General features: G+C 58.0%; 3 protein-coding genes across 8 annotated transcripts; 2 read left to right on the top strand and 1 right to left on the bottom strand.

Moving 5' to 3' along the window:
• Window positions 1-47: 47 nt before the first annotated feature.
• NDUFA2 (NADH:ubiquinone oxidoreductase subunit A2) lies at window positions 48-1,521 on the top strand. 2 transcript variants are annotated; one of them, XM_056348725.1, is made up of 3 exons: window positions 48-205; window positions 296-397; window positions 1,328-1,521. In XM_056348725.1, the coding sequence occupies exons 1-3, from the start codon at window positions 99-101 to the stop codon at window positions 1,374-1,376; spliced, it is 258 nt and encodes an 85-aa protein (XP_056204700.1). In that variant the 5' UTR covers window positions 48-98; the 3' UTR covers window positions 1,377-1,521. The 2 variants fall into 2 exon arrangements, with proteins under 2 accessions (XP_056204700.1, XP_056204698.1); XM_056348723.1 differs by having other exon boundaries at window positions 296-402.
• On the bottom strand, window positions 1,092-8,725 carry TMCO6 (transmembrane and coiled-coil domains 6). 3 transcript variants are annotated; one of them, XM_056348701.1, is made up of 12 exons: window positions 8,602-8,725; window positions 7,986-8,110; window positions 7,629-7,738; window positions 7,307-7,490; window positions 5,960-6,064; window positions 5,208-5,293; window positions 4,528-4,644; window positions 3,726-3,837; window positions 3,467-3,641; window positions 3,233-3,327; window positions 2,469-2,636; window positions 1,092-2,029 (listed from the first exon to the last, which is right to left on the bottom strand). In XM_056348701.1, the coding sequence occupies exons 1-12, from the start codon at window positions 8,684-8,686 to the stop codon at window positions 1,865-1,867; spliced, it is 1,527 nt and encodes a 508-aa protein (XP_056204676.1). In that variant the 5' UTR covers window positions 8,687-8,725; the 3' UTR covers window positions 1,092-1,864. The 3 variants fall into 3 exon arrangements, with proteins under 3 accessions (XP_056204676.1, XP_056204678.1, XP_056204677.1); XM_056348703.1 differs by having other exon boundaries at window positions 8,606-8,701; XM_056348702.1 differs by lacking the exon at window positions 4,528-4,644.
• Window positions 8,726-8,798: 73 nt separating this feature from the next.
• CD14 (CD14 molecule) lies at window positions 8,799-14,227 on the top strand. 3 transcript variants are annotated; one of them, XM_056348707.1, is made up of 2 exons: window positions 8,799-10,820; window positions 11,803-14,227. In XM_056348707.1, the coding sequence occupies exon 2, from the start codon at window positions 11,813-11,815 to the stop codon at window positions 13,154-13,156; it is 1,344 nt and encodes a 447-aa protein (XP_056204682.1). In that variant the 5' UTR covers window positions 8,799-10,820; window positions 11,803-11,812; the 3' UTR covers window positions 13,157-14,227. The 3 variants fall into 3 exon arrangements, with proteins under 3 accessions (XP_056204682.1, XP_056204683.1, XP_056204681.1); XM_056348708.1 differs by having other exon boundaries at window positions 8,799-10,869; XM_056348706.1 differs by having other exon boundaries at window positions 8,801-10,746.
• The last annotated feature ends 6,663 nt before the right edge of the window (window positions 14,228-20,890 follow it).

Below are 20,890 nucleotides of genomic sequence, written 5' to 3'. Positions count from 1 at the left end.
GCCGGGCGCTGTGATTGGCGGAGGTGACGACCAGCGGGCACCGCGATTGGCGGGCGCCGCAGCCACGCCCCCATGTTGTTGTCAGGGTCAGAGAGAAGATGGCGGCGGCGGCGGCAGTGAGGGGCATCGGGGGCGGGCTGGGCCGCAGCCTGCGGGAGCTCCGCATCCACCTCTGCCAGAGCTCCGCGGGCAGCCGCGGCGTCAGGTGAGCCAGCGGCACCGGGAGTCAGGCATCGGCCCGCCCCCAGCCAGCCCCATCCCGGCGGGGATCTGCCGTTCCTTCCTCTCTCCGTAGGGAGTTCATCGAGCAGCACTACGTGGCGCTGAAGAAGGCGAACCCCGACTTCCCCATCCTGATCCGCGAGTGCTCCGGCGTCCAGCCCAAGCTCTGGGCCCGGTACGGTGAGTAGGGGGCCCGCCGGGCAGCAGCGGCAGGGGGCGAGCACCAGGCCTCGCGGCCCGCAGCGGGGAGGCAGGTGGGGACACGAGGGGGGACAGCGGCGGAGGCAGGCGGCTGCCCCGGGGGCAAGGTGGGGGCTGACTCCGGAGAGCATTACGGCTGCGTGACCCGGTGGGAGGCAAAAAAAGGGACCCGCCGTTCAGAAGGTGGCTTGCCAGCTTGTGGCTGTCATCTCCCACCCCTGGAGGATGCCCATACAGAAATACATTTCTGGTTTTAGCTTGTTTTTACGGCATCTTTAGCAAAATGCCAAAAAGGGAGTAGAAAAAGCTCCCCTGTAAAGGCCTTGTTTTCTTCCTAAAAGCCACCTGGCCTGGACAAAAAAAAATTCAGAAACTTTTTGTCAAAGAGATTAAATGACTCTTTAAGCACAAGTTTCCCAGTGCAAGCACACAGGCCAGTAGAGCAGTTGGTATAGTGCCTGTCTTCTATCTGTATGTTGCAGGGAAATACACCCCTGCGTAGGGGCTGCTGTAGGAATAGGCAGTTTTTCAGCATTATTTTACTGAAGTGTTGGTTAGCATCTTGATGTGAGCAGGCTGAAGGCCACCAGCTTGCTTTGGAATGTGGCCATGGCCTCTGTCCAGCTGCTGTGCAGCAGAAGTTAATAAAAAGAGGCAAGGAAACGTGGTAGGCTACATTGGTTTATTTCCAGTGGAAAGGCTGAGAATAAAGAGAAGGTGGAAACAGTAGCTTAGGCACAGGGAGGCTCACTGGGGAGCGGTGGATGCAAAAGGGTGGTGATGGGAGCCTGGGCTGTGGATGCCAGTGCCACCTGGGAAACCTGAAGTAGAGCTTTGAGTTGTCTTTGCACCAGAAAAAGACTGAGGCACCTGACCCTTCTCTTACCCTCTATCTTTCCTGCAGAGTTTGGCAAGGAGAAAAGTGTGCCGCTGAACAACCTTACTGTGGATGAAGTGGCCAAGGCCTTGGAGAACATTGTGAAAAGCAAGGTGTAAAGACAGTAAACACGCATGTGCCGAAGACTTGACTAATAATCTTTAATGTAAAATGTGTATCTTTAACTTATCAATTACATAAATGCAACGTGCTTACCCTGAGCTTCACATGTTGAGTATAAAGCCGAAAAGAAATGCTGGGGGGAACAGCCGATCCAGCAGCATTTATGCATCATCTTTTCGCACCAAGAGCCCGTCTGGCTGGGTTGCAGCTCAGCTCTGCCCCTGCGCCAAGTTCTGGGGAGGCACAGGGCAGCCTGCTGGTAGCTATGAGGTGGTGAAAAGGACTGAAACAGCTGTATCTTGGCCAAGGACCAGCATCCCCGTGCAGCTAGCGCTGGGGCATAACTGGCAGTTAGACCCCTAATTAGCCCTTGGGAAAGCAGGGCACAGGGTGAACAATGTTTACTATTCCTTGGAGTGCAGGGAAAGGAGGTGGTGTGGCCTAGGAGAAGGCAGACAGTGTGGCATGGCAGGGACTGAAGGCAGAGGCTCCCAGGGGCTGCCCGATCATGTCCAGCAGCGCTCGTGCCCGCTCCTGAAGTTCTGGGGTGCTCTGGTGCTGCTCAAGGGCATGGTGTCCCCCTTGCCTGAGGAAGTCAGCAGCAGCCTGGGTGACAGGAGAGGGGTGAGAGCTGGCTGGCTGCCATCTGAGTAGCTGCTACAGCTTGTCGTGTACACCACTGTACAGCCCAGGGAATGAGGTTGAAGAAACTCCCCAGAGCACTATCAGACACTAAAGTCCCAAGCCAGGTCAATTTGAAGTACAACTGAACCAAAAGAATCCCTGCATAATAACCTCAAAAGGATACAAACAACCTGCCCAAAAAACACTCACTGTCAATGAAAAGGAGCTTCCCCAGAGACCTAAGAAGGGCTTCTACCCTCTGCATCACACAAGTGGCTCCCTACAGGCATGTGTCTGGTGCTGAGGGGGAGGGGACTAGCCTGCCAATGACTGAAGGCAGTATTATTTAAGCAATAATAGTAATCATCACCAGCTTTAAAATCTCATGCTTGATTCTGGGGCAGGCACTCCCCTCTCTTACCTCTGGCCAGTGCAGGAAGAGGAGGTGCAGCAGCTCAAGGCACTGCCCCACCACTTCAGGGTCGGGCAGTGTGAGGGTAGGCAGCAGCAGGGGCAGGGCAGGCTGCCAGTGCAGCTGCTGGCAGTAGGCTGGCCCCTTCTCTGCTATATTGCACAGAACTGTCAGGACCTGGATAGAGAAGCCATGAGAGGGGAATGAGCAATGAACACTTTGTTAGTGGGCCAATTCCTGACAGGCTTAGGAGAGCTCCACAGAACTCCCCACATCCTCCGTGGAAGTCCTGCCAGGCGCTTCCCCAAAGCTATGTGCCCACCAGCTGGCTGGATTTTGAGTGCTCTTTAAAAGCCACCTCCATCCCCACCCCAAGGTGCTGGTCATCCCTGTGCCAAGCAAACACAGCTGTACCATGCACCCCTTGTCAAAGCATCCCCCCAGGACCCCCTAAAACTTTGGGGTCTTCCCTAAAGTTGGCAGCAGCCTCCCCAGGCCTGCTCCAGGTGCCAGCAGGCCTGGTCTCAAGTTAACATCTACCTTGGGACCCCTCTTCTGCCAGGACAAGACTCTGTCAAGGGTAAATACAGACATAGCGACTTGAGGGGAGGTGGATGTTGACACTACCACAACACAAGACCTTCCACCAAGCTGTTGCTACTGCCCCAAGTCATCCTCCAGCTTTATCACTGGGGGGGGGGGGCGGCGGGGATTCGTGTTCCTGGTAAGTCCAGTGCTTCCCCCCAGCCCTGGGGCACGAGGTGAGATCTTACCAACACACTGGCCATCTGGGAGCAGGGCAGGAGCTGCAGCAGGGCTGGGAGCAAGTCCAGGGAAAGCAGAGCAGAGCAGAAGAAGGGCTTGTCCGCTAGGGTGGGCAGAGAAGGAATGTGTCAATAAAACCAGTTTCAGAGGTCTCTATAGACAAGACATCACAAGTCTGGCAGCCATCAAGGCAGGTCCCAGCAGTAGCTCTGCCTCTGCTGACAGCCCCACAGGACACTCACCCGTGAGGTTGTTCAGCAGCCACAGACACTCCTGTACGATGAACGGGTGCTGCTGGAGGAAGCACTGAAGGACGAGGAAGAGGGCGATGAGCAGGCGCTCGTCCTGGATCTGGACCTCATAGCCCGTCTCCTCTGCGAGCAGATTGCTGAGACACCGCAGCACTGGACAGACGAGCTGCAACGATGGGAAACAGCCCTCTAACCAGACCGCATCTCCACAGCAATGCGAAGAATGGCTAGCACCCTGCCCACATCTTACCAGCTCCAGGCCCTCAGGAGCATCTTGGGGGATTTCAGAAGCCAGGTCGAACAAGAGTGAGGTGAGGGCTGGCAAGGCCCCCAGCGACAGCAGCACCGCATTGGCTGCATGGCTGCAAAAGGAAGGGACAGCATGCTTGCTCTTGGCACTCAGAGAGGGAAAACTGCTGCAGCCCCCGCCAAACAATGGGGCCTGGAAATTCAGAGTGCTCTCCTGAACCACCACAGGGCTTGTTTCACGTTTAACTAGCAGCTTGCTTCTGAGCAGACAAGAAAGTTTAAAAGCCCATAGAAAACAGATCTGCTGGAATTATCTCTGCAGGTCTGGAAGTAACAGCCCTGGATCCTTCTTTGGTACCCACACGTTTCTTTCTGCTGGGGCTGCTGAAAGAGCACTGCACTGCAGCAGCCGCACCAAGGCAGGCAGATTGTTGACAGCAGCCAGCCCTGCCAGGTGTCACTGGGCCAACCCCAGAAGCATGAGGATTGAGGGAACTTGCCTTCAGCAGTGTGGGGGACAACTCCAGATATGGAGAGGCAACTGGGGGGGGTTCAGAGGACTAGGAACTCCCTCCTCAGGTTCATAACCTGTTACTACCCTGTAAAGGATCCCAGTGATGCTGCAAACAGCATGTGTGTGCTCAGATACAAGAGTGGGAATGCCCAGGATAGCAGGGAAATTGCTTGCCCAAGGGAAAGGGGCAACGGAGGCAATCCAGGTCCCCTCACTGGACCCTGAGCCTTTGTGCCTTTCTGTTTGGCTGCCCCAAGGGAACTCAAAATGAGGAGAAAAGTGTGTTTACCTACAAACGATGTAGTGGAGGCACCATGCAAACTCCACAGCCACTCCTACCCCAGCCTGGAGGCCAGAGCAAACCAGTCGAAGCATGTACTGGGGGAGAACAGAGTCCAGAACCAAGCTAGGGTCAGAACAGCAGAGTTAATGGAGGCACAGGCCAGAGCACAAGCAGGACAGACAAGTGACAGGGAGACACTAGCCCTGGTCACTGAGCAGGGAGCTGCTCTCCCCTGTTGTGGGGGCTGTGTGCTCCAAAAACGCACCTTGAAGAGACTATTAAAAGGCTACAGTCTCAGGCCCCACTAAGGCCTAGCACAAGCTCTGTCTGTGGCAGGGCCTGGGGACGCTCAGGCCACCTTGGCTGGGGTCACATTTTTGGCACTAGGGACTGTCAGGCTGATTTTTTCCTTCGCAGGAGGAATACAGTCAGAATTTCCCTGTAAGCCTACCCTGCTCAGCACTGTCCTTTACTGAAATACCACAGCTGTCTGTTCAGATGAGGCTGAGGGAAAAGAGTAAAGTCCTGCACCCTGATCTGCAACAAAACCTCTGTAGCTCTGGTAGGATTCTGCTCTGAACTATTAGTATCACAGGGATGGGATAGGCGTTGTTGTCCCTGGCATGCAAATACCACGCCAGACCCCAGGGCCTATCCTGATGCAGGGTTAAGAGGCTTGGACTCACGGTATGATCTCTGTGGGGGCTTCCTTGGCTTGGAGGAGCTGCGAGAGGACGTAGCCCAAACCTTCCAACACAGCCTCGTGTGGGGACTGCAATCAAACAGAACAAAGCTAATCCCACATGACAGAGCCAGGGGACGCCAGGGTGCCAGCCGCTGTGCTGGTGAGAGGGGTGATACCTCTTTGTAAGACCCAACCAAGCAGCTGCGTGGCGCAGTCTCTCCATGCCTGGAGAAGAGGGGACACAGCAGCAGACTGGCAGTGATACAGCAACCCGTGGCCACACCAAAGCTGAGCTGTCCCCCCTCCCCACACTCACATGGGCTGCAGCTGTAGGGATCCAGGAGCCCAAACGCAGCAGCAGTGCAGCTTTGAGCATTCAGATCTGCAAACAACAGCTCTGCTCACTGCATTGGCCTCGTATGCTTGCTGGACCCAAGCTGGGCAGAGGGGAGAAGCCTGCAGCTCCCCATGTTACAGACCACTTAACAGCAAGCCGCAGTTACAGATGTGAGGGATTCAGGTGGAGGAGAGCACAAGGTGGTGACCTGAGCCCCAAAAATGGAGTGCAGGAGCATCCATGAGAGACCCTCACTCTCAAGGGAAGAGCACTCTGAAGAGGGTCTCTGCCTGTGGCCACAGCTGGAAGGAAGGCTGATAACTCAAGTGCTGTCAGCCAGTGTCTTAAAGGGCATAAGAAAAGGTGCCTTTCTGGGGCAGAGCAAGGGAAGAATATGGCTGAGCTATTTCACCCACCTGGATGCAGGATGTCAGCACTGGAATGATGCCCTGAGGCAGAATCTGCTTCCTCACAGCTTCACTTTCTACTACCAGGTTCCCCAGTGTGTACAAACACAGCTCCTGAAATACACCCGAGAGAGGAGGTCACCTCTTCCGCACTCCACAGCAGGACTCTGGCCAGCCTGGGCAGCCAGCAAGGCCTCTAGATCCTTGCACTCCAGGGACTGGGGCACACACTTCCCCTGAGCAGGGCATAAGCTGTTCTTCAGAGGGGCAAACATGGATGGATACTGCTGGACACTCCAGCTACCCCCATTCCAGCTGTATCAGCTTCAATTTACCCTTTTTCTATCTGGCTGAGGCTGGGATCTGATCCCTTCTGCTTTGGAGGTTTTTCAGTCTTCTAATTATTGCTACGACGCTTCCCTGAGACCTCTCTAATTCCACAGTATTCTGGAGACTCTCTTCGTGCTACATTAAAATGTGATCATCACCTTGGGATTACTCCCCATCTTGTTCCTGAGTTCTGATCCTGTCTGCTTCTCAAAGGTGCACAGCGTGCTGCACAAGTCGAGACACACAGGCGCTCCAGAGCTACTCCAACTGTTCGCTCATTTGCCCGGATCAAACTGCACAGCTTGGAGCCACAAGTGCTCTTCCTTCCAGCCTGGATGAAAGCCTGCCTGCTTGTTGCTTGTTGAAAGTAAGCTGACAAAGTACCTGCTCCCGCATCCCAGCCTGCAGCTGCTCATTTCTTTCACCTCTCCAAGATCTTTTATAACACTTAAACTGACCTGCATCTAGTATTTCTGCTTTACTCACCACACAGACACCAAGGCACCCCCTTGTGCAGGCCCATCTGGTGCTGAGAGGCTGGACCACACATCTGATGATGGAGGACAACTGCCACAGCCTGCAATCCCCACTTCCCCAAAGAGAGCATGGAGCTGAAGAGGAAGCACCCGTTACAAATGGGGCAAACCACTGCATCCTAGGCTGCGGCAGGAGGGTTTGCTCTGGCCCAGGCGAGCTTTGGCAGCATTTAAGAGCAACATGAAGCTACCTGGAAAGAGGTGCAAACACAATGGAGCCAAATTTCTCTTGGTGTCAGGACAGGGCACAGCGAAAGGGCTCTCTGTATTTGCAAAACCTGACAAGACAAAGCCTCACTGCATCTCACTGCCCTGGGTTAGCACTGGGGACAGTTCTGCTCCAAGGGGAAGGTTGTACTAGAGACTTCCAGAGGGCCCCTTCCCACCAGCACTCCTATGCAAGCCATGTTAGCCTAAGACTAGCCAAAAGAGATCAACACCCAACTACTACAGAAGTATAAGCCCCGGCAAACGCAAGCATGGATCTTACTGTGAGCTCAACACTGTGTCCAGAGAGGTAGGTAAGGAGATAGGAGGTCACTGGCAGACATGCCTCAGCCACATCAGGGTCACTGGAGTGGGACAGCTCATGGAGACAGCGGGCTGCCTCCATCTGCATGTCAGCCAGGCTGCTGGTGAAGAGCCCGATGAGTGTCCGGATGCTGCCATCCAGCCTGGTGGAATCCAAAGGGCACTGTCACCTCCTGCCTCCCCACCCCTGGCCACACACCCGCTCACCCACATGACTGGGCCACAGGGCCACTCTGGACATGCACTTGATAACAGCCATGCAGTGCCAGACTTGGGCTGACCTGACAAACTTCTGCTGAGTCTCCTTGTTCTGCAGAGCCCAGCGGAGGCGGCTGAGCGATTTTTTCCTGTCCTCTGAGCCCCTCTGCACGTCTCTGAGCAGCTCAAGAACCTATCCGAAAATTAAAAGATGAGTGAACATAAAGCCACGTTACAATTTCATCTCGTTAATCCTGGAGGCAAAGAAACCCAGGGTGCAAAGATGGTCACAAAGAACCTTATTGCTTCTCACCATGCCTGGCAGCAACTCAGAAAACATTCCCAAACCCACCTCCACCCAGGCTCCTCCGCATGCCCCAGAGGCTGGGGAAGACTCCAGGGACCTCCATCAGCATGGAGAACAACATCCCACTCTTCACCTCATCCACTGAGAGAGGGTCCGGCACAACCACCGCTCCATCCTGTCCACCCTCCTCTGCTGCAACGTCCTCCCGCAGAAGCCGCTTGCTGACCAGCTGCTCCTGCCGCCGGGCTTTCCTGAGAGCTGCGATTGAATCGGTCCCCATCACCGCCTGCCTGGGTCAAAAAGCTTTTCCACCCCACCACAGAGCCCTGACAGGGGAACTGCCAGACCCCCAGTGAGCCAGCGAGGGCGGCAGCGGCCGCAGGGCTGCGGGTCGGGCACGCAGGGAGCCACGGCCGGGCCAGCCGGCGGGGCGGGGGCCGGGGGGGCCGGGGCGGCCCCGCGGGCGGGGGTCAAGCCTGGTTCTGCATAGGCGAGACCCCGGAGACCCCAAAGCACAGGGAGGCGGCCGAGGACACGGGGCAGCCAGGGCGGGATCCCCAGCCGGGCTGCAAACAAAGGGGCCGTAACGGGGCTCCCCGAGCGCGCCGGGAGCCCGCAGGTGCCGGGGCCCGTTCGGGCCCCGCTGTGGGGCGGACGTGGCCGCCATGGGGGCTCCCACCTGGGGCCCCGCCACCCATGAACCCGCCCGGCCCCGAGACCTGGGCCCAGGGCCCGGGCCCGCCGCGGACCTGCCTCTCGCTCCCGCCGCCGGGCCCGCAGCTCCTCCGCACCGCGGCCGCTCGGCCCGGCCCCGCGCCGCCGCCGGCCCCACATGGCGGCGGCAGGAGGAGGAGGAGGCCCGGGAGAGGCGGGGCGGGCGGAGGCCGGGCCCGGGGCGGGGCGGCGGGCAGGGCCGGATCGCGGGGGCGGTGAGCAGCCCCCGGCAGCTAGGCCCGGGGCGTGCTGTGCCCCAGAGGGCCCGGCCGGCGTATCCGCCCGGGGAGCCTCGGGGCCGGTCCCCCCCGCTCGCAGCACAGGAGGAGCGGGACCAGCCCTCGGTGGGGCAGGGGCAGTGCCGGGCACCCCACGCCGCGCTGCTGCCGCAGCTGCAGGGGAGCGCGGCCGGGGCAGGCCGAGCTGCCGGCTGGGTGGCCGGAGCACACGGTGACACCCGCCGCGGGCACCGGCCCTGGCGGGGCTGCAGCACCGGGGCGCGGGGCCTGCGCGCAGCGACACAAACCGGGCAGGGGACGAACCCAGAGCCAGCGGCCGCCGGGCTCGGGCAAGGCTCAGCCCCCCGGGCTGGCCTGCTTGTCTGTGGAAGCCGAAAAAGGCCAGAGACTCCCAGAAACGTCAAGACAACAGGTCTCGGTATCCTGGGATCTTCCATGGTGGCGATGAGAACAAGAAAGTCATCACCCGAAAGATCATTCCAAAACCACGTGGCTTTGAAGTGGGGTGCGGCTGGCTGAAGAGCTTGCTTCTCCACAGAAAGGCATTTTGGGGAATTTACTGGTGGTGGCCAGGAATGAGCAATCAAAAGGCACCAGGCCCAGACAGGGCCACCGGCCTCATCAAAAGGAGTGGTGAGGAGAACTCGGAAAGCTGATTCCTCCACTGTACACACAGCAGCAGTTTTGTGTAACCCGAGGATGGAGGCGATGAATCACGGAATTGCTGAAATCCTCTGCACAAGGAATTGCTTAAGGAAAGGCAGCAAAGCAGTGCAGCATGCCACCTGAGACACCAGGAACAAGAAAATGAGCTGTAGTAGATGTAACGACCAGAAGGAGACCTTCCCTTCACCCAGCCTGGCAGCAGCGTGCCAGGGTGCGGGGGACAGGCAGCTCCAGCCCCAGCTGTTGTCACACTGATAGTGTCTCTCTGTGATGCTGCATTAACATCCACAAACTGGGAGTTGCATCTTCTAGCCATACAGTTACATTGCCTTTCTGAAACCCTCCCTGAAATTCAACACAGGCAGAGAAATCCCCAGGGAAGAAAAAAATCCCTGACAGATCTTTCCAAATGCCTGGTACTTTCCACTTGCTGACAAGGAGTGTTACTATTTTGGTGTAGGCACAGCCACCACCTGCCAAAGGAGCACAGGGCAAGTGATGTGAGTTCCTTGGCCAGGCAAACTAGCCAGCTTGCCAAGGAAGCTGACCTTGGGTGAAAAAGTGCCTTTTGCAGCTTTGAGCTTAGCACACACTGGATGGGAATTTGTCCTGTCCCCATCCTAAATGGGACACAGGCATCTTGGGGTGGTCTGGATACCAGTATGACAGTCTTGTACCCCTCTGCATTACTTCCTGCAGGGTGCTCAGCACGCAGTCAGCTCTGAGGCACAACAAACCCGGAGCATCTGGAAGCAAAGGTGTGTTTAGGCTGGTCCTGAGGGTGCATTTAGGGCCCTGTCTTACACTGTCTTACCTCATCCTTCCTAGGAAAGCGAGCAGCATTGCTACTTAGACCAAAATCCTTCCCAGCCTGCAGCCACAGGCAGCCGCAAGAGCCCTTGCTGCAGAGAAGCGAAGCAGAAGTGACTTGGGTGGTTGCTGCGTGGCATGCTGCTTCCTGTGGCACAGCCAGCCCCGTGCTGCTCGGGAAGTCACGCAGTGGGAGCAAGGCAGTGCCTGGGAGCCTGCCTCCAGGTCCCCACTAGCCCCGACCCCGTCGATCTAATAAGCAGAAGCAGGACGGGCTGCAGAAGCTCCAACGGCAGCTTTAAGACACCTGCAGGCACCGAGGTCTCCCCCAGCTGGAGGCAGGGGAGGATCAGGCGCAGGAGAGAGTTGAGCACTTGCATAGCCTTTGGCACCTAAGCCCTGGATTTGGCAGCAGCTAGAGGAAGCAGCTTTGGGGCAAGGAAACGTTTTGGTGTGAGCTGGCTGGTGAGTCACTGGACAAACGCACCCCTGCTTTGTGCTGCCACCCCCGGGAGAGGGACTTTCTGCAAGTGCTGGAGGTGAGCTTCTCCCTGGGAGCGTGGTGCAGCCCCGTGACGGTACAGAGAGGTAGGGAGACCTCTGTCCCCACAGGTTTCTGAGGTGAGGCCAGAAAGAGCTGTGGCTGATCAGGGCTACTGCTGGCAACAGACCTGCTCGAAGCAGGAGGCTGGGCTGTAGACCCCCAAAGACTCTTCACCGCTGCCCTGCCTGGGTGCTCGGGCAGAGTTGAGTCAGCACGTTCTTAGAAGCCTTTAATTTTTGCTTGCTGCTTTTTTGCAATCTGGTGATAGACTCTCCCATCAGCTGGACAGCAAAGCAGTACTTGGTGCTGACAGGAATGCTTACAGACCCTCAGAAATTATTTTCTACTGTCCCTTTGGAGGCTGGTAATGAATCATGTCACTGGCTGAGAAAAAGGAAAATATGAAGTCCTCTGTTGCCATTTCCTGTCCCAGATTACAGAGCAAGCTGCACAGAGAATCAGAGCTGTGGCTCTCACATCCTGTGGTCAGACGGATATATCAGGCTTACTGTCTGCAACTCAACATTTCTAGTTTCTCCTCATCTGTGGGATTTCCTGGTTGCTTAGGAGTGGGAGTCTGCAGCAAGGCAGCACCGGCAGGAAAGCGCAGAGCCCAGCGGCTGCTGCCTCAGGAGGAGCCACCCTGCCTTGCTGAAACCCTGCTTTTGGGGTGGGGAAACACCAGTGCCACGGGCTCTGTGCCGAGGAGCAGTGACAGGTGTAGCTCTGGGGTGTTTCACTGCTGATTTGGACTTTGTCCTGAGTCAGGGCTGAGTAGCCAGGCAGGTGCCGATGGTGTGCGTTGAACCCACACAAAGGGCAGCTGGACAGGAGGCATGAGGGCAGCACTGTGTCCCTGAGGGGTGGCTCTCCAGGGCTGAACCTGCCCAAACCAGCCCTCCAGCTGGCTAGATCTGAACGGTCCACTCAGCTTCCACAACAGTTCTGCCTTTCACCGTTGCTCTCCTCCTTTTTAGGTTGTTCACCATGAATGTGGCTGTTCTCCCTGTCCTGTGGCTGTGGCTGTTGGAGGCAGAAGGCAGGTGCTTCTTCAATCGCACTCAGGAGCACTGTGTGTGCTACAGCCTGTCCCAGGAAAGCCTAAGCAGCATCATCCGGTGCCTCCCAGCCTCTGTCGTGGAGTTTTACGGGGGAGAGCTGAAGACATATGTAGACTTCCCCATCAGAAACCTGGACCCCTCCGCCATTGACATGCTGGGCTCCCTTGTCATCAGGAAAATAATTGTTGGTGATCTCCTGGTGCCTGAGGTACTCCTTGCCCAAGTCCTGAGGTTCTTCTCCTACACCCAGGTGCAAGAACTGGTGTTTGAGAACTGCATTTTCGATGGGAGAGGCAACTGGGATAAAATGGATGGCCAGAACTTGCCCATATTGTCCCTGCACTTCCACAACGTGACATCTGCCCCACTGACAGGCCGTGAGCAGGACTTCTCTAGTCTGAGCAGCTGGCTGGAGACCCTACAGGAGCTGGCTGTCACTGGGTCCCATGTCACCAGCCTGCCCTGTGGCATCGGAAGGGTGTTCAGAGCTCTGCGGTACCTGAACATGGCACAAAACAGCCTTGGGGATGAGAGCTTGATGCCCGCCTTCTGTAAAGGGGCTTTCCCTCAGCTCCAGGTACTGAGTCTGCAACGCAATAACCTAACGTCCTACCATGGTGTGTGCAGAAGCATTCAACTGCTGCATGAGCTCCAGCATCTAGATCTCAGCCAGAACCAGCTCATGGCAGACCTGTCTGCCTCTTGTCAGTGGCCAGTGTCCCTCCAAATTTTTAACTTGTCCAACACTGGCTTGGATGAAGTCCTCACACCTCTGCCTCCCAGTCTAGAAGTGTTGGACATGAGCTGCAACCACCTCCATGCTGTAGACATCTCCCTCAGCTCCCTGAAGAAGCTATTCCTGAGCCAAAACATGCTGCAGGCTGCCCCCTCCATCAGGAATTGTCCCATGTTGGACACCCTCCACCTAGACAATAACTCGATTAGAGAGCTGCCGTGGGATGAGGTGAAGCTCTTGGGACAGCTGCGGGATGTGGCTGTGGCTAACAATCCCTACAACTGCTCATGCTCCGGGGCCGGGGGGCTCCAGGCACTGGTGAGCATGGGGCACCTTGGGCAGGGCTGGCCCCAGGACTACACGTGTCACTCCCCACCTCACTACCAGGGCAGGCTGGTGAAGGACGTGCAGGTCTCGGTGCTGCAGTGTAACAGTGCTGCAGTGATTGCCCCTGTATGCATTGCCCTTGCCCTGTTTGGTGTGGCTGGGGTCATCTGCTTGCTCAGATCCAGGCCCAGGCTCATCCGGCCCTGATGCAGAGTGTGAAGGGGACATGTGACCATTCCCACCAGGGCTTCCCCACAGGGGCTCAGCTCCAGGGGCTGCAAGGCCAGGAGTTCCATGGGAAGTCTCACAAGACCCCTCAAGTGCTGGTGGGGAGCTCTCTCAGACCCCTCAGCCCAGACTCCCCTGTGGTGCAGGACTGTCTCCCAGCATTATCCCACGGTGGATGTGGCTTTGCCCATCCAAGTTTTGGGGAAACCCCCAAGCAAAGCCCCTTGCCATACTCTGTCCCATGACTGCACCCTCCCAGAGGGTTTTTCCTTATGGCCATCCATGACTCCTCAAGCCTGAACACGCACCTATTGCCCCTGTGAATCATCTGCCCTGGACAGGAGGAGTTCAGCTCTATCATATTTGCACCACTGCAGGCAGCACTCAGATGCCCCAAGCCTGACTGGGGTCTGGTGGTCCCCATCCAGAGCACCCCGCAGCCTTGTATCCCTGTGCCCCCAAGCCCAGACACCCTTGCAGCCTCCACAGCCTCTCTGCTGACCCTCCACCTATCCTCACCTGGGGCCATGGGTGGGGAGGATGTCTGGTTTGCAAGGGTGTTTGCCTAACAGCTATTCAGCATAAGAGAACACCCACAAAAGACAGGAACAAGAATAAATGAAACACCCCCGTACACAAATGCTAATGAGCGGGAGGTAACAGAGGCAGCAACCAAGACCTGAGCTCTCAAGGCACTGGCGGATGAACTCCCCAAGTGTGACCTTGAAGAGGTTTAGCTAGAAACTTCTTAAGTGATAAGAAGAAAAGGTTTTTTTGCATTTCAGGTGATTCAGGAAATGTCTCATAGGAAAGAGAGCATTGATTATGTGATGCTGAGGGAGATCGGGGGCATGCAAACCTTACTGGGGAATGCTTACAGGAAGGATCAAAGGGAGGATCACAGTGGGTGGGTGGGGAAGGAACAAGCATGGGAAAACAGGGATGGGGGAGAAGGGGGCTGGTCATAGGTAGGCAATGCTTGCCTGGCCAAGCCCTGCACTTTGTCCCCATGGTCTGTCCTGCCTTCTCATTAAAATCTATTCCTGGGTATTTTCTGTGTCAGCTCACTCTCTGTTCTGTTTGTGCACGTGTACCTGTCACCCGAGAGCAAACACCGGCTGGGCTAGCTGGTGGATGAGAAACCAGAGTGTGGAAAGACCCAAGGCTGGAGCTGGAGAGTGGCTAAACAGGGCCCAGGGTCCAGCTGTGGGTCTGTGATGGCATTGGGGTCTGCCATGCGTTCGAGGGCACACGTGTGTGCACCTGCCTTTGGGCCAAGGCTGGGGCTGTGGGGCTGTGCCACCAGCCCACATCAGCCCTGACCAGCTAGAGAGGAGGGATGGGGCCGTGCTGCCTGTGTGCTTGTGCTCATGAGAGCACCGTTGGTGGTTAGACAGTGCTAGCAAAGGCGCTGCTCTGCTTGTGTTGACATGTGTGGACATGTGTACACCATGTGTCTGTATTTGCATCTTGGGAATTTGCGCTCAGCCGTGCTACTGGCTGGACCTGGGAAGAGGGAGCAGCAGCTGCTCTCTCCTGTCTAATAGATGAAGAAGGAGAAATCCCTGTCCCTCTGAATCATAGGATTTACTTTCCCTTAGCAGCACCCATGTGAAGCACAACCTCACCCCTTGCTCTGCTCCTGATGAAGCCCCCAGTGTGGCTTGCTCCATTTGCAATGACAACTCATGTCCAGCCTGGTGTCACCCTCGTGCCTGAAGACATTTGGGCAGGCAGGGGCTCAGGGAGGCAGGGGCAGCGTTATAATCTCATTCTATAGAGGGAATGGTGGCAGACAGAGGGACACGTGCATCTCCTCATTGTGCCTGGTCCTGTCCAAGTGCAAGGGGCAGGGGCTGTCCTGGCACCTCCTGTCTCCAACAGTCTGTGTTTCTACAGACCAGAGATCCTCAGCTTCAGGATTTCCTTTTGTGCTTTCTTGGTATGACTGATCAGTAGTAAATGTGATTCTGTGGTTTGTGGTTGCTTCTTGTGCATAGAAAACCTTTGTGATAGTCCGAGGTCCCTCATCTCCCATCCCCGCTTTGTAAAGATGTCCCTCTTGGAGCCAGGAGCATGCTAATGATGTGAGCAGGTCCAGGCACCCACCTGGCTCCCATGGTCCCACTAACTCCTTGGCCAGCAGGGCTCATCCTCTGGAACACGGTGCCTCCAGGCTGGGCCTGTCTCTGCCCGTCTCTGCCCACATGACTGTGCTCAACACCCATTAATAATACAGGGAAACAGGATCCTCCCGTGTAACCCCATCCCCTGCCCTGTCTGAAACAGCAGCTTAAGGGCTGCTGCTGCTGAGCTGGCCATGGATGCTGGAGAGGTGAGTGCCATCATGGGGGACGTCACAGGGTGGTTTGGAGGGATCTGTCCCTTGCCTCCAGTGCGGCATGGCTTTGCAATGCCCAGGGGTTTGTCCAGCTCCCAGCAGGTGCTGGGTGCATGGGGCAGGACATGGCTCATTCCCCTGCTGCCCCATGTCCCAGCAGGCCAAGCAGGATGTCTGCTCAGGAGCAGCTGTGGGACCGCACCAGGCAGCAGGTAGCAATGGAGCTTCAGGCACCTACAGCATCCCAAGTGCCTTCAGCCTGAACACCCATGCCAGGGAACCGGGCCAGGGTGGCAGCCACAGCTGTGGTAGCACTGGGACCACTGGCCACACTGGTGGGCCTGTCCTGGGCAGTATTGACGGGGAGAGGGTGTCCTGTCCGCCCTGGTGACTCTGAGGACCGTGGTCATAGTGAGAGGGCTTGGGGATGATGTGAAGCTCTGGGACCTGGCCGCAGGCTGCAGGGAGTAGACAGAGCTGGGGCAGGTGGGGCTGACCCCCCTGCACCACCCCACTCCCAGTGTTTTTAGGGCTGGGAGAAAGCTGGGTGGGCAGCAGTGAAGACCCCATGCAGCTTCTCTTTGCTGGGAAGGAGGTCCAGGTGAGAGTGGCAGGGATGTGGGTGTCGATGGGATGAGGGTCCCTGGGGAAGCAGATGGAAGCAGGGGGCTCTGTCCTAGCCACCTGCCATGCTTGGGACCCTGATGGGTGCTGAGGTCTTAAGCTGATCCTGCCCCACACCCCTATGGGCCCCTCTCTTGTGGGGGGCTCCTAGGGGTTACCAGATAGCAGGGGAAGGGTGGGGATCTTCCCCCAACCCTGCCTATACAAAGTCCTTCATGGCACCCTGCCACCTCCACCCCAGTGTGCCCAGTCCACCTCTACCTTGCACTGGTCAGACTGGGACAGGGGAAAGCTGAGCATTATCACTCTCCTTCCCTTGTGCCAGGACAGCTGCTTGACTGTTGATGGCATCTTCTGCTTGGATGCAGGACAGGTATTGTGGGCCCCAGGTCCTTCTTCTGCACACCTGTCCCCAGCCAGATGAGCCAGGGACATGCTGGCCCAAGCTGTGGGCTGGGGCACCCCGCTGCTGTCTGGGGACACTGGGCACCTCTTCCAGCTCCTCAGGTGCCACAGGCAGCGATGGGGACCCGGGGCTGAGTTGTATGTCTGGCTCTGCTGGTGTTGTTCACCTGTTCCCTATTTCCTCTTGGGTGCTGGGACATGGCTGCCACACTGTGCCTTACTGCCTGTGCTGTGCTCTCTGTGGCATGCTGTGCACCACTGTGCTGTGCCCTGCCCTGCCATGCATGCTGTGCACCTACACCATGCCATCCACACTGGGCTACCTGTGCTGTGCTACCCATGCCATACTACCTGTGTGGTGCTACCCAATCCATGCCAATGCCCTCTGTGCTGGGCCATCTGCACCATGTTGTCTGTGCCATGCCATCCCTGCTCTGCTGGCTACGTCTCTCCTACCAGGAGAAGGTCTTGGGGTTGGCAAGACCCCAGCTGACCCTGGTTCCCCTTGGCTACAGCATGTCCCTATTGCTGTGGGACCCCCAAGGCCCTGCGACTCAGCTATCCTTCCAGAGTATCGTCTGGCAGGTGAGGGCACAGGGCATGGTAGGGCACAGGTGACAGTACAACCGCACATTGCTGGGCTCCTGGGTTGTCCAGCTGACCCCATTCCAGCTGGTATGGGTGTGAGACCCAGCCACAGCTGCCAAGAACCAATGGCTGCCAGCTTGACTGGCTTGTCCCCAGGTGATTAACACCATCTTCCAACAGCTGGAGGCCTTGCGGGGCGATGCACAGAGCCTGCAGACTGTTAGCCTGGTCCAGGTAGGGCAGGAGCAGGGCAGGCCAGGGTGCCCTGGGGTGGGGGTCCCATTCCCTCTCTGCCACCAGCCAGGCCCTGGTCTGCCGAGGGGCATATATTGCCCCAGTACTAGCATCCAGTCCCCTATGCCGGAGGGTGACAAGGGGCTGGAGACCTTTGGATCCCAGGTTTTCTCACCTCTTTGCAGGACTTCCCAGGCATGGGAAGCCTCGGCTGCCCATGGGGCATCTCCCAGGCTCCAGCAACACGGTGGGAACAGGGGAGCCCTCTAACACCCTCCTGCCTGCCTCACGGCTGGGCTTTTCCTGCCAACCACTGCTCCCTGTGACCTAAAGGTCTCCCCAGTGTGTCCTTGCTTGGCACAGGAGTAATGCCAGCCCCTGTCAGCAGCCTGGGCCCTGCCCTTTGGCCCCAGGATGCTGCCAGAGACCTGCCAAGCTCTACACAGGGCTTGGGTGTTTTCCAACCAAGCTGGGAGCTGACCTTGAGATCTCTCCCTTCTCAGGCCTTACTTGTAGATAGCTATGAGCAATCTGGGTCCCTGGTGAGCGTGGGATGCCAGCAGCCCCCTCTTTCTGCCCCCCTGCTTAATACAGCCCTGTTCCAGGTCTGTGCCCATGACAAAGCCTGGGACCTGCTCCATCCTGATGGATGAGCCCTGCAAGTGATGGATGTCACAGCCCTGGGCCTGTAGGTACTTGATGCCCCATGGTCGGGCCGGTACTCCTAGGGGGCTGGTACCCCAATGTCAAGTGTGAGGCTGGGCAGGGAGCATGGTGCCCAGCCAGGGAGCCCAGGCATGCAGGAGGTGGTTGGACATGGTCCTCCTCGCTCACCCTTGTCTCCCTCTGCTTCCAGGATAGTGGAGGAGGCAACAGAAATTGCCATGTCTGATGCCCAAGCTGCCACCAGTGTCCACAACTGGTGCTATCCCAGCACTGTTCCAGGGGTGTGTGCAGCAGCCCCCTGCAGATGGGCACTCAGCCATGCAGGGGTGAGGGATTCAGCAGATATCCTGCAGGGTCGGGAAGGGTTGGCCCATGGAGTGCTGGGGCTGCTTCCAGGCACCGCTGCAACCCAACTCCTGCGCTGGCCTCTCCCCAGCACTGGCAGCCTCTTCACTCTTACCGTGGAGTGGGAGCTGGAGGGTGGCAGGTACCAGCGCTCAGCCTTCAGGATCCTGGCATCCCCTGGGGCCACCGGGCTCTGCCCCAAGCTGTACGTACCAGAGCTGTGGCTCTGAGCTGGGACCGAGCCATGTCACCTCTTTGGCACCCCCATAGTGCCTGCTGTGGAGTTGGGGGGATTCAGTACCCAGAAGCGAAGCAGGAGGGACCCTGACACCCCAGTGGGAGCCCATGGCTGGGAGCCAAGGGGTTGCCACCACCCCTTGGGAATGTGGGTTTGATCCTAGCATGGCCAACCTGTCCTCGAGCTCCTGTGGGTTGGGGCTCAGCTGCCTGGCACATGGGTCCCAGCCCCATCCTTCTCCTGGGCTGTCTCTCACCCCATGCACAAGGGCACCAGCCACCGGCCACCCGCTGCCTGACACTGGCTGCCTGCCCTGGATTGTCAAGCGGCTACTGGAGGGGAACAGCCTGATATTCCTGCTGCCGTGTGTGGTGCTGCCAGGTAGCACCAGGGATGGGGACACTGCTTCTGGGTGCCCCCTCCCTGAGGTTTTCCCCCATCCCACCCCCTGCCTGGCATTTGGTCCCTGGCTGCTGCCCAGGGATACTTGCAGTCACTGGAGGCTGGACACCAGCTCCACTCATCCCCATCAGCCCTGACCCTGGGCCAGGCACCGGCATGTCCCTGTGCTGGTGGACCCCTGTGGCCCCTGCCCAGGGCTTGCTGCTCTCCCAGACACCTCCAGAGAAGAGATCCTGGCGGCCCTGGGGTTGGCTGAGCGGGTGAAGGGGCTGGCTAAGACCATCTCAGCCACATTCTGGGACCCTGTGCAAGAGGTGGCAGCACGCTGGAGGGAGATCTGAGGGCTACGGATGGAGCTGCTGGCTAGAGCTGGCCTCCCTGAGCAGAAGGTGGCCGTGGCCCAGCTGCGGAGAGCCCTGCAGGAGCTGCAGGTGGGAGAATGCCCCTGGCCACCAGATGGGACCAGGATGGCACAGATATCCCCCAGTCAGATCAGTTCTGGGCTCTGTCCTGGTGTTAAAGCTCCTGTACAGCACTGAGGGCAGGCGTTGGGGGCTGCCTGCTGGCAGATGAGATCATGAGGGTGGGATGTGTCCCTGGAGCTGTGCTATGCCTGGAGGTCTCAATCAGCCCAGCAAGGACCCCTAGCCCCCTTTTCCAGGTGCTAAAGAGCCAAAGGCAGGAGAAGAAGCAGGCAGCAGCAGAGGTGCTCAGGTGCCAGATGCATCAACCCAGTACCAAGGTGGGCACAGGTCAGGCCATGAACCCCTCATCCAGGGGCAACCCAGGTGAAGAAGCCTTGAATCCTGGTTGCATCCCTATAACATCTCCTTCTCCCACAGGACCGGGTCTCTGCAGGGAATACAGTGCTGGGCCAGCAGCCTGGAACCCAAAAGCCCCTGATCACTGCCAGCCTGGAGCCAGCAGGTCTGGAGCATGGGGACAGGCATGCACTCCACACCGGGGTGGCTGATATGTGGGCACAGAGCATCACTTCACATGTTGGGGAAAGGCTTCCCTTGGGCTAGAAGAGGCCTCAGTCCTTTGTTTAAACTGCTTTTTTCAGCCACACCACGTCATGATCATTCCCCTTCCCTCTCCCCCCATGGGACAGTGTCCCAGTGAGAGCAGCCAGGGCGGGGGGCAGCTGAGCCCTGGCGAGCACAGGGCAGGGTCTGCTGGCAGAGCCCTCGGCAAGCGAAGCGCCACAGCCACTGGTGAGTGGGGGCTCACTGGGTTCCTGCCTGCTGCTCCTGAGCGAGAGCAGTGCCCAGGGCCTGCAGCCCTCTGCACCGTGTCCCTGGATGCTGTCTGAGCCCACTCTGCTCCCTGCCAGACTGGGAGCCTGTGCCAGCTGTGCCCATCGCTGGAGGCCCAGTACGCCCTGCCCAAGGCACTGAAGCAGCAGCTGCAGGCTCAGCGCTGCCTGCTCCTCCAGCGAGAGCTCAGGTACTGGGCAGTGCCGGGCCAGGAGATGAGTGGAGAGGTGGGCACAGGAAAAGAGCCTATCATTGTGGGCTTCAGGTTCCCCTCCTTCCCTGGCACTGCTCTCCGTATGTAGGACACCCCAGGGAGCAGAGACAGCCCAGAGCTGCCCTTTCCTCATCCCTGTTCCCTGCAGTGGGATGCAGCTCACTGCCAACAGGAGGTGGCTGTACTTGGCCAGAGCCTGGAGGCAGTGCAGAGGAGGTGGGAGGAGGACAAGTGGGACCAGAAGTCCTTGCTGCAGGGTCACCAGCAGAAGATGCAGGCCTGCAGGCAGCACCTGCTGCAGGTGGTAGGGGAGGGCTGGGGACTCATTTCCAAGCTGCTGGGGCCATGCCAGGCATCCCCACAGGTGCTTCGGGACCAGCAGTGCCTGGCAGAGAAG

Source organism: Falco biarmicus, chromosome 8 (assembly GCF_023638135.1).
Source record: "Falco biarmicus isolate bFalBia1 chromosome 8, bFalBia1.pri, whole genome shotgun sequence".
NCBI lineage: Eukaryota > Metazoa > Chordata > Aves > Falconiformes > Falconidae > Falco > Falco biarmicus.
The sequence above is the reverse complement of the archived record's forward strand: the minus strand, read 5'-3'. Positions and strand labels throughout refer to the sequence as shown.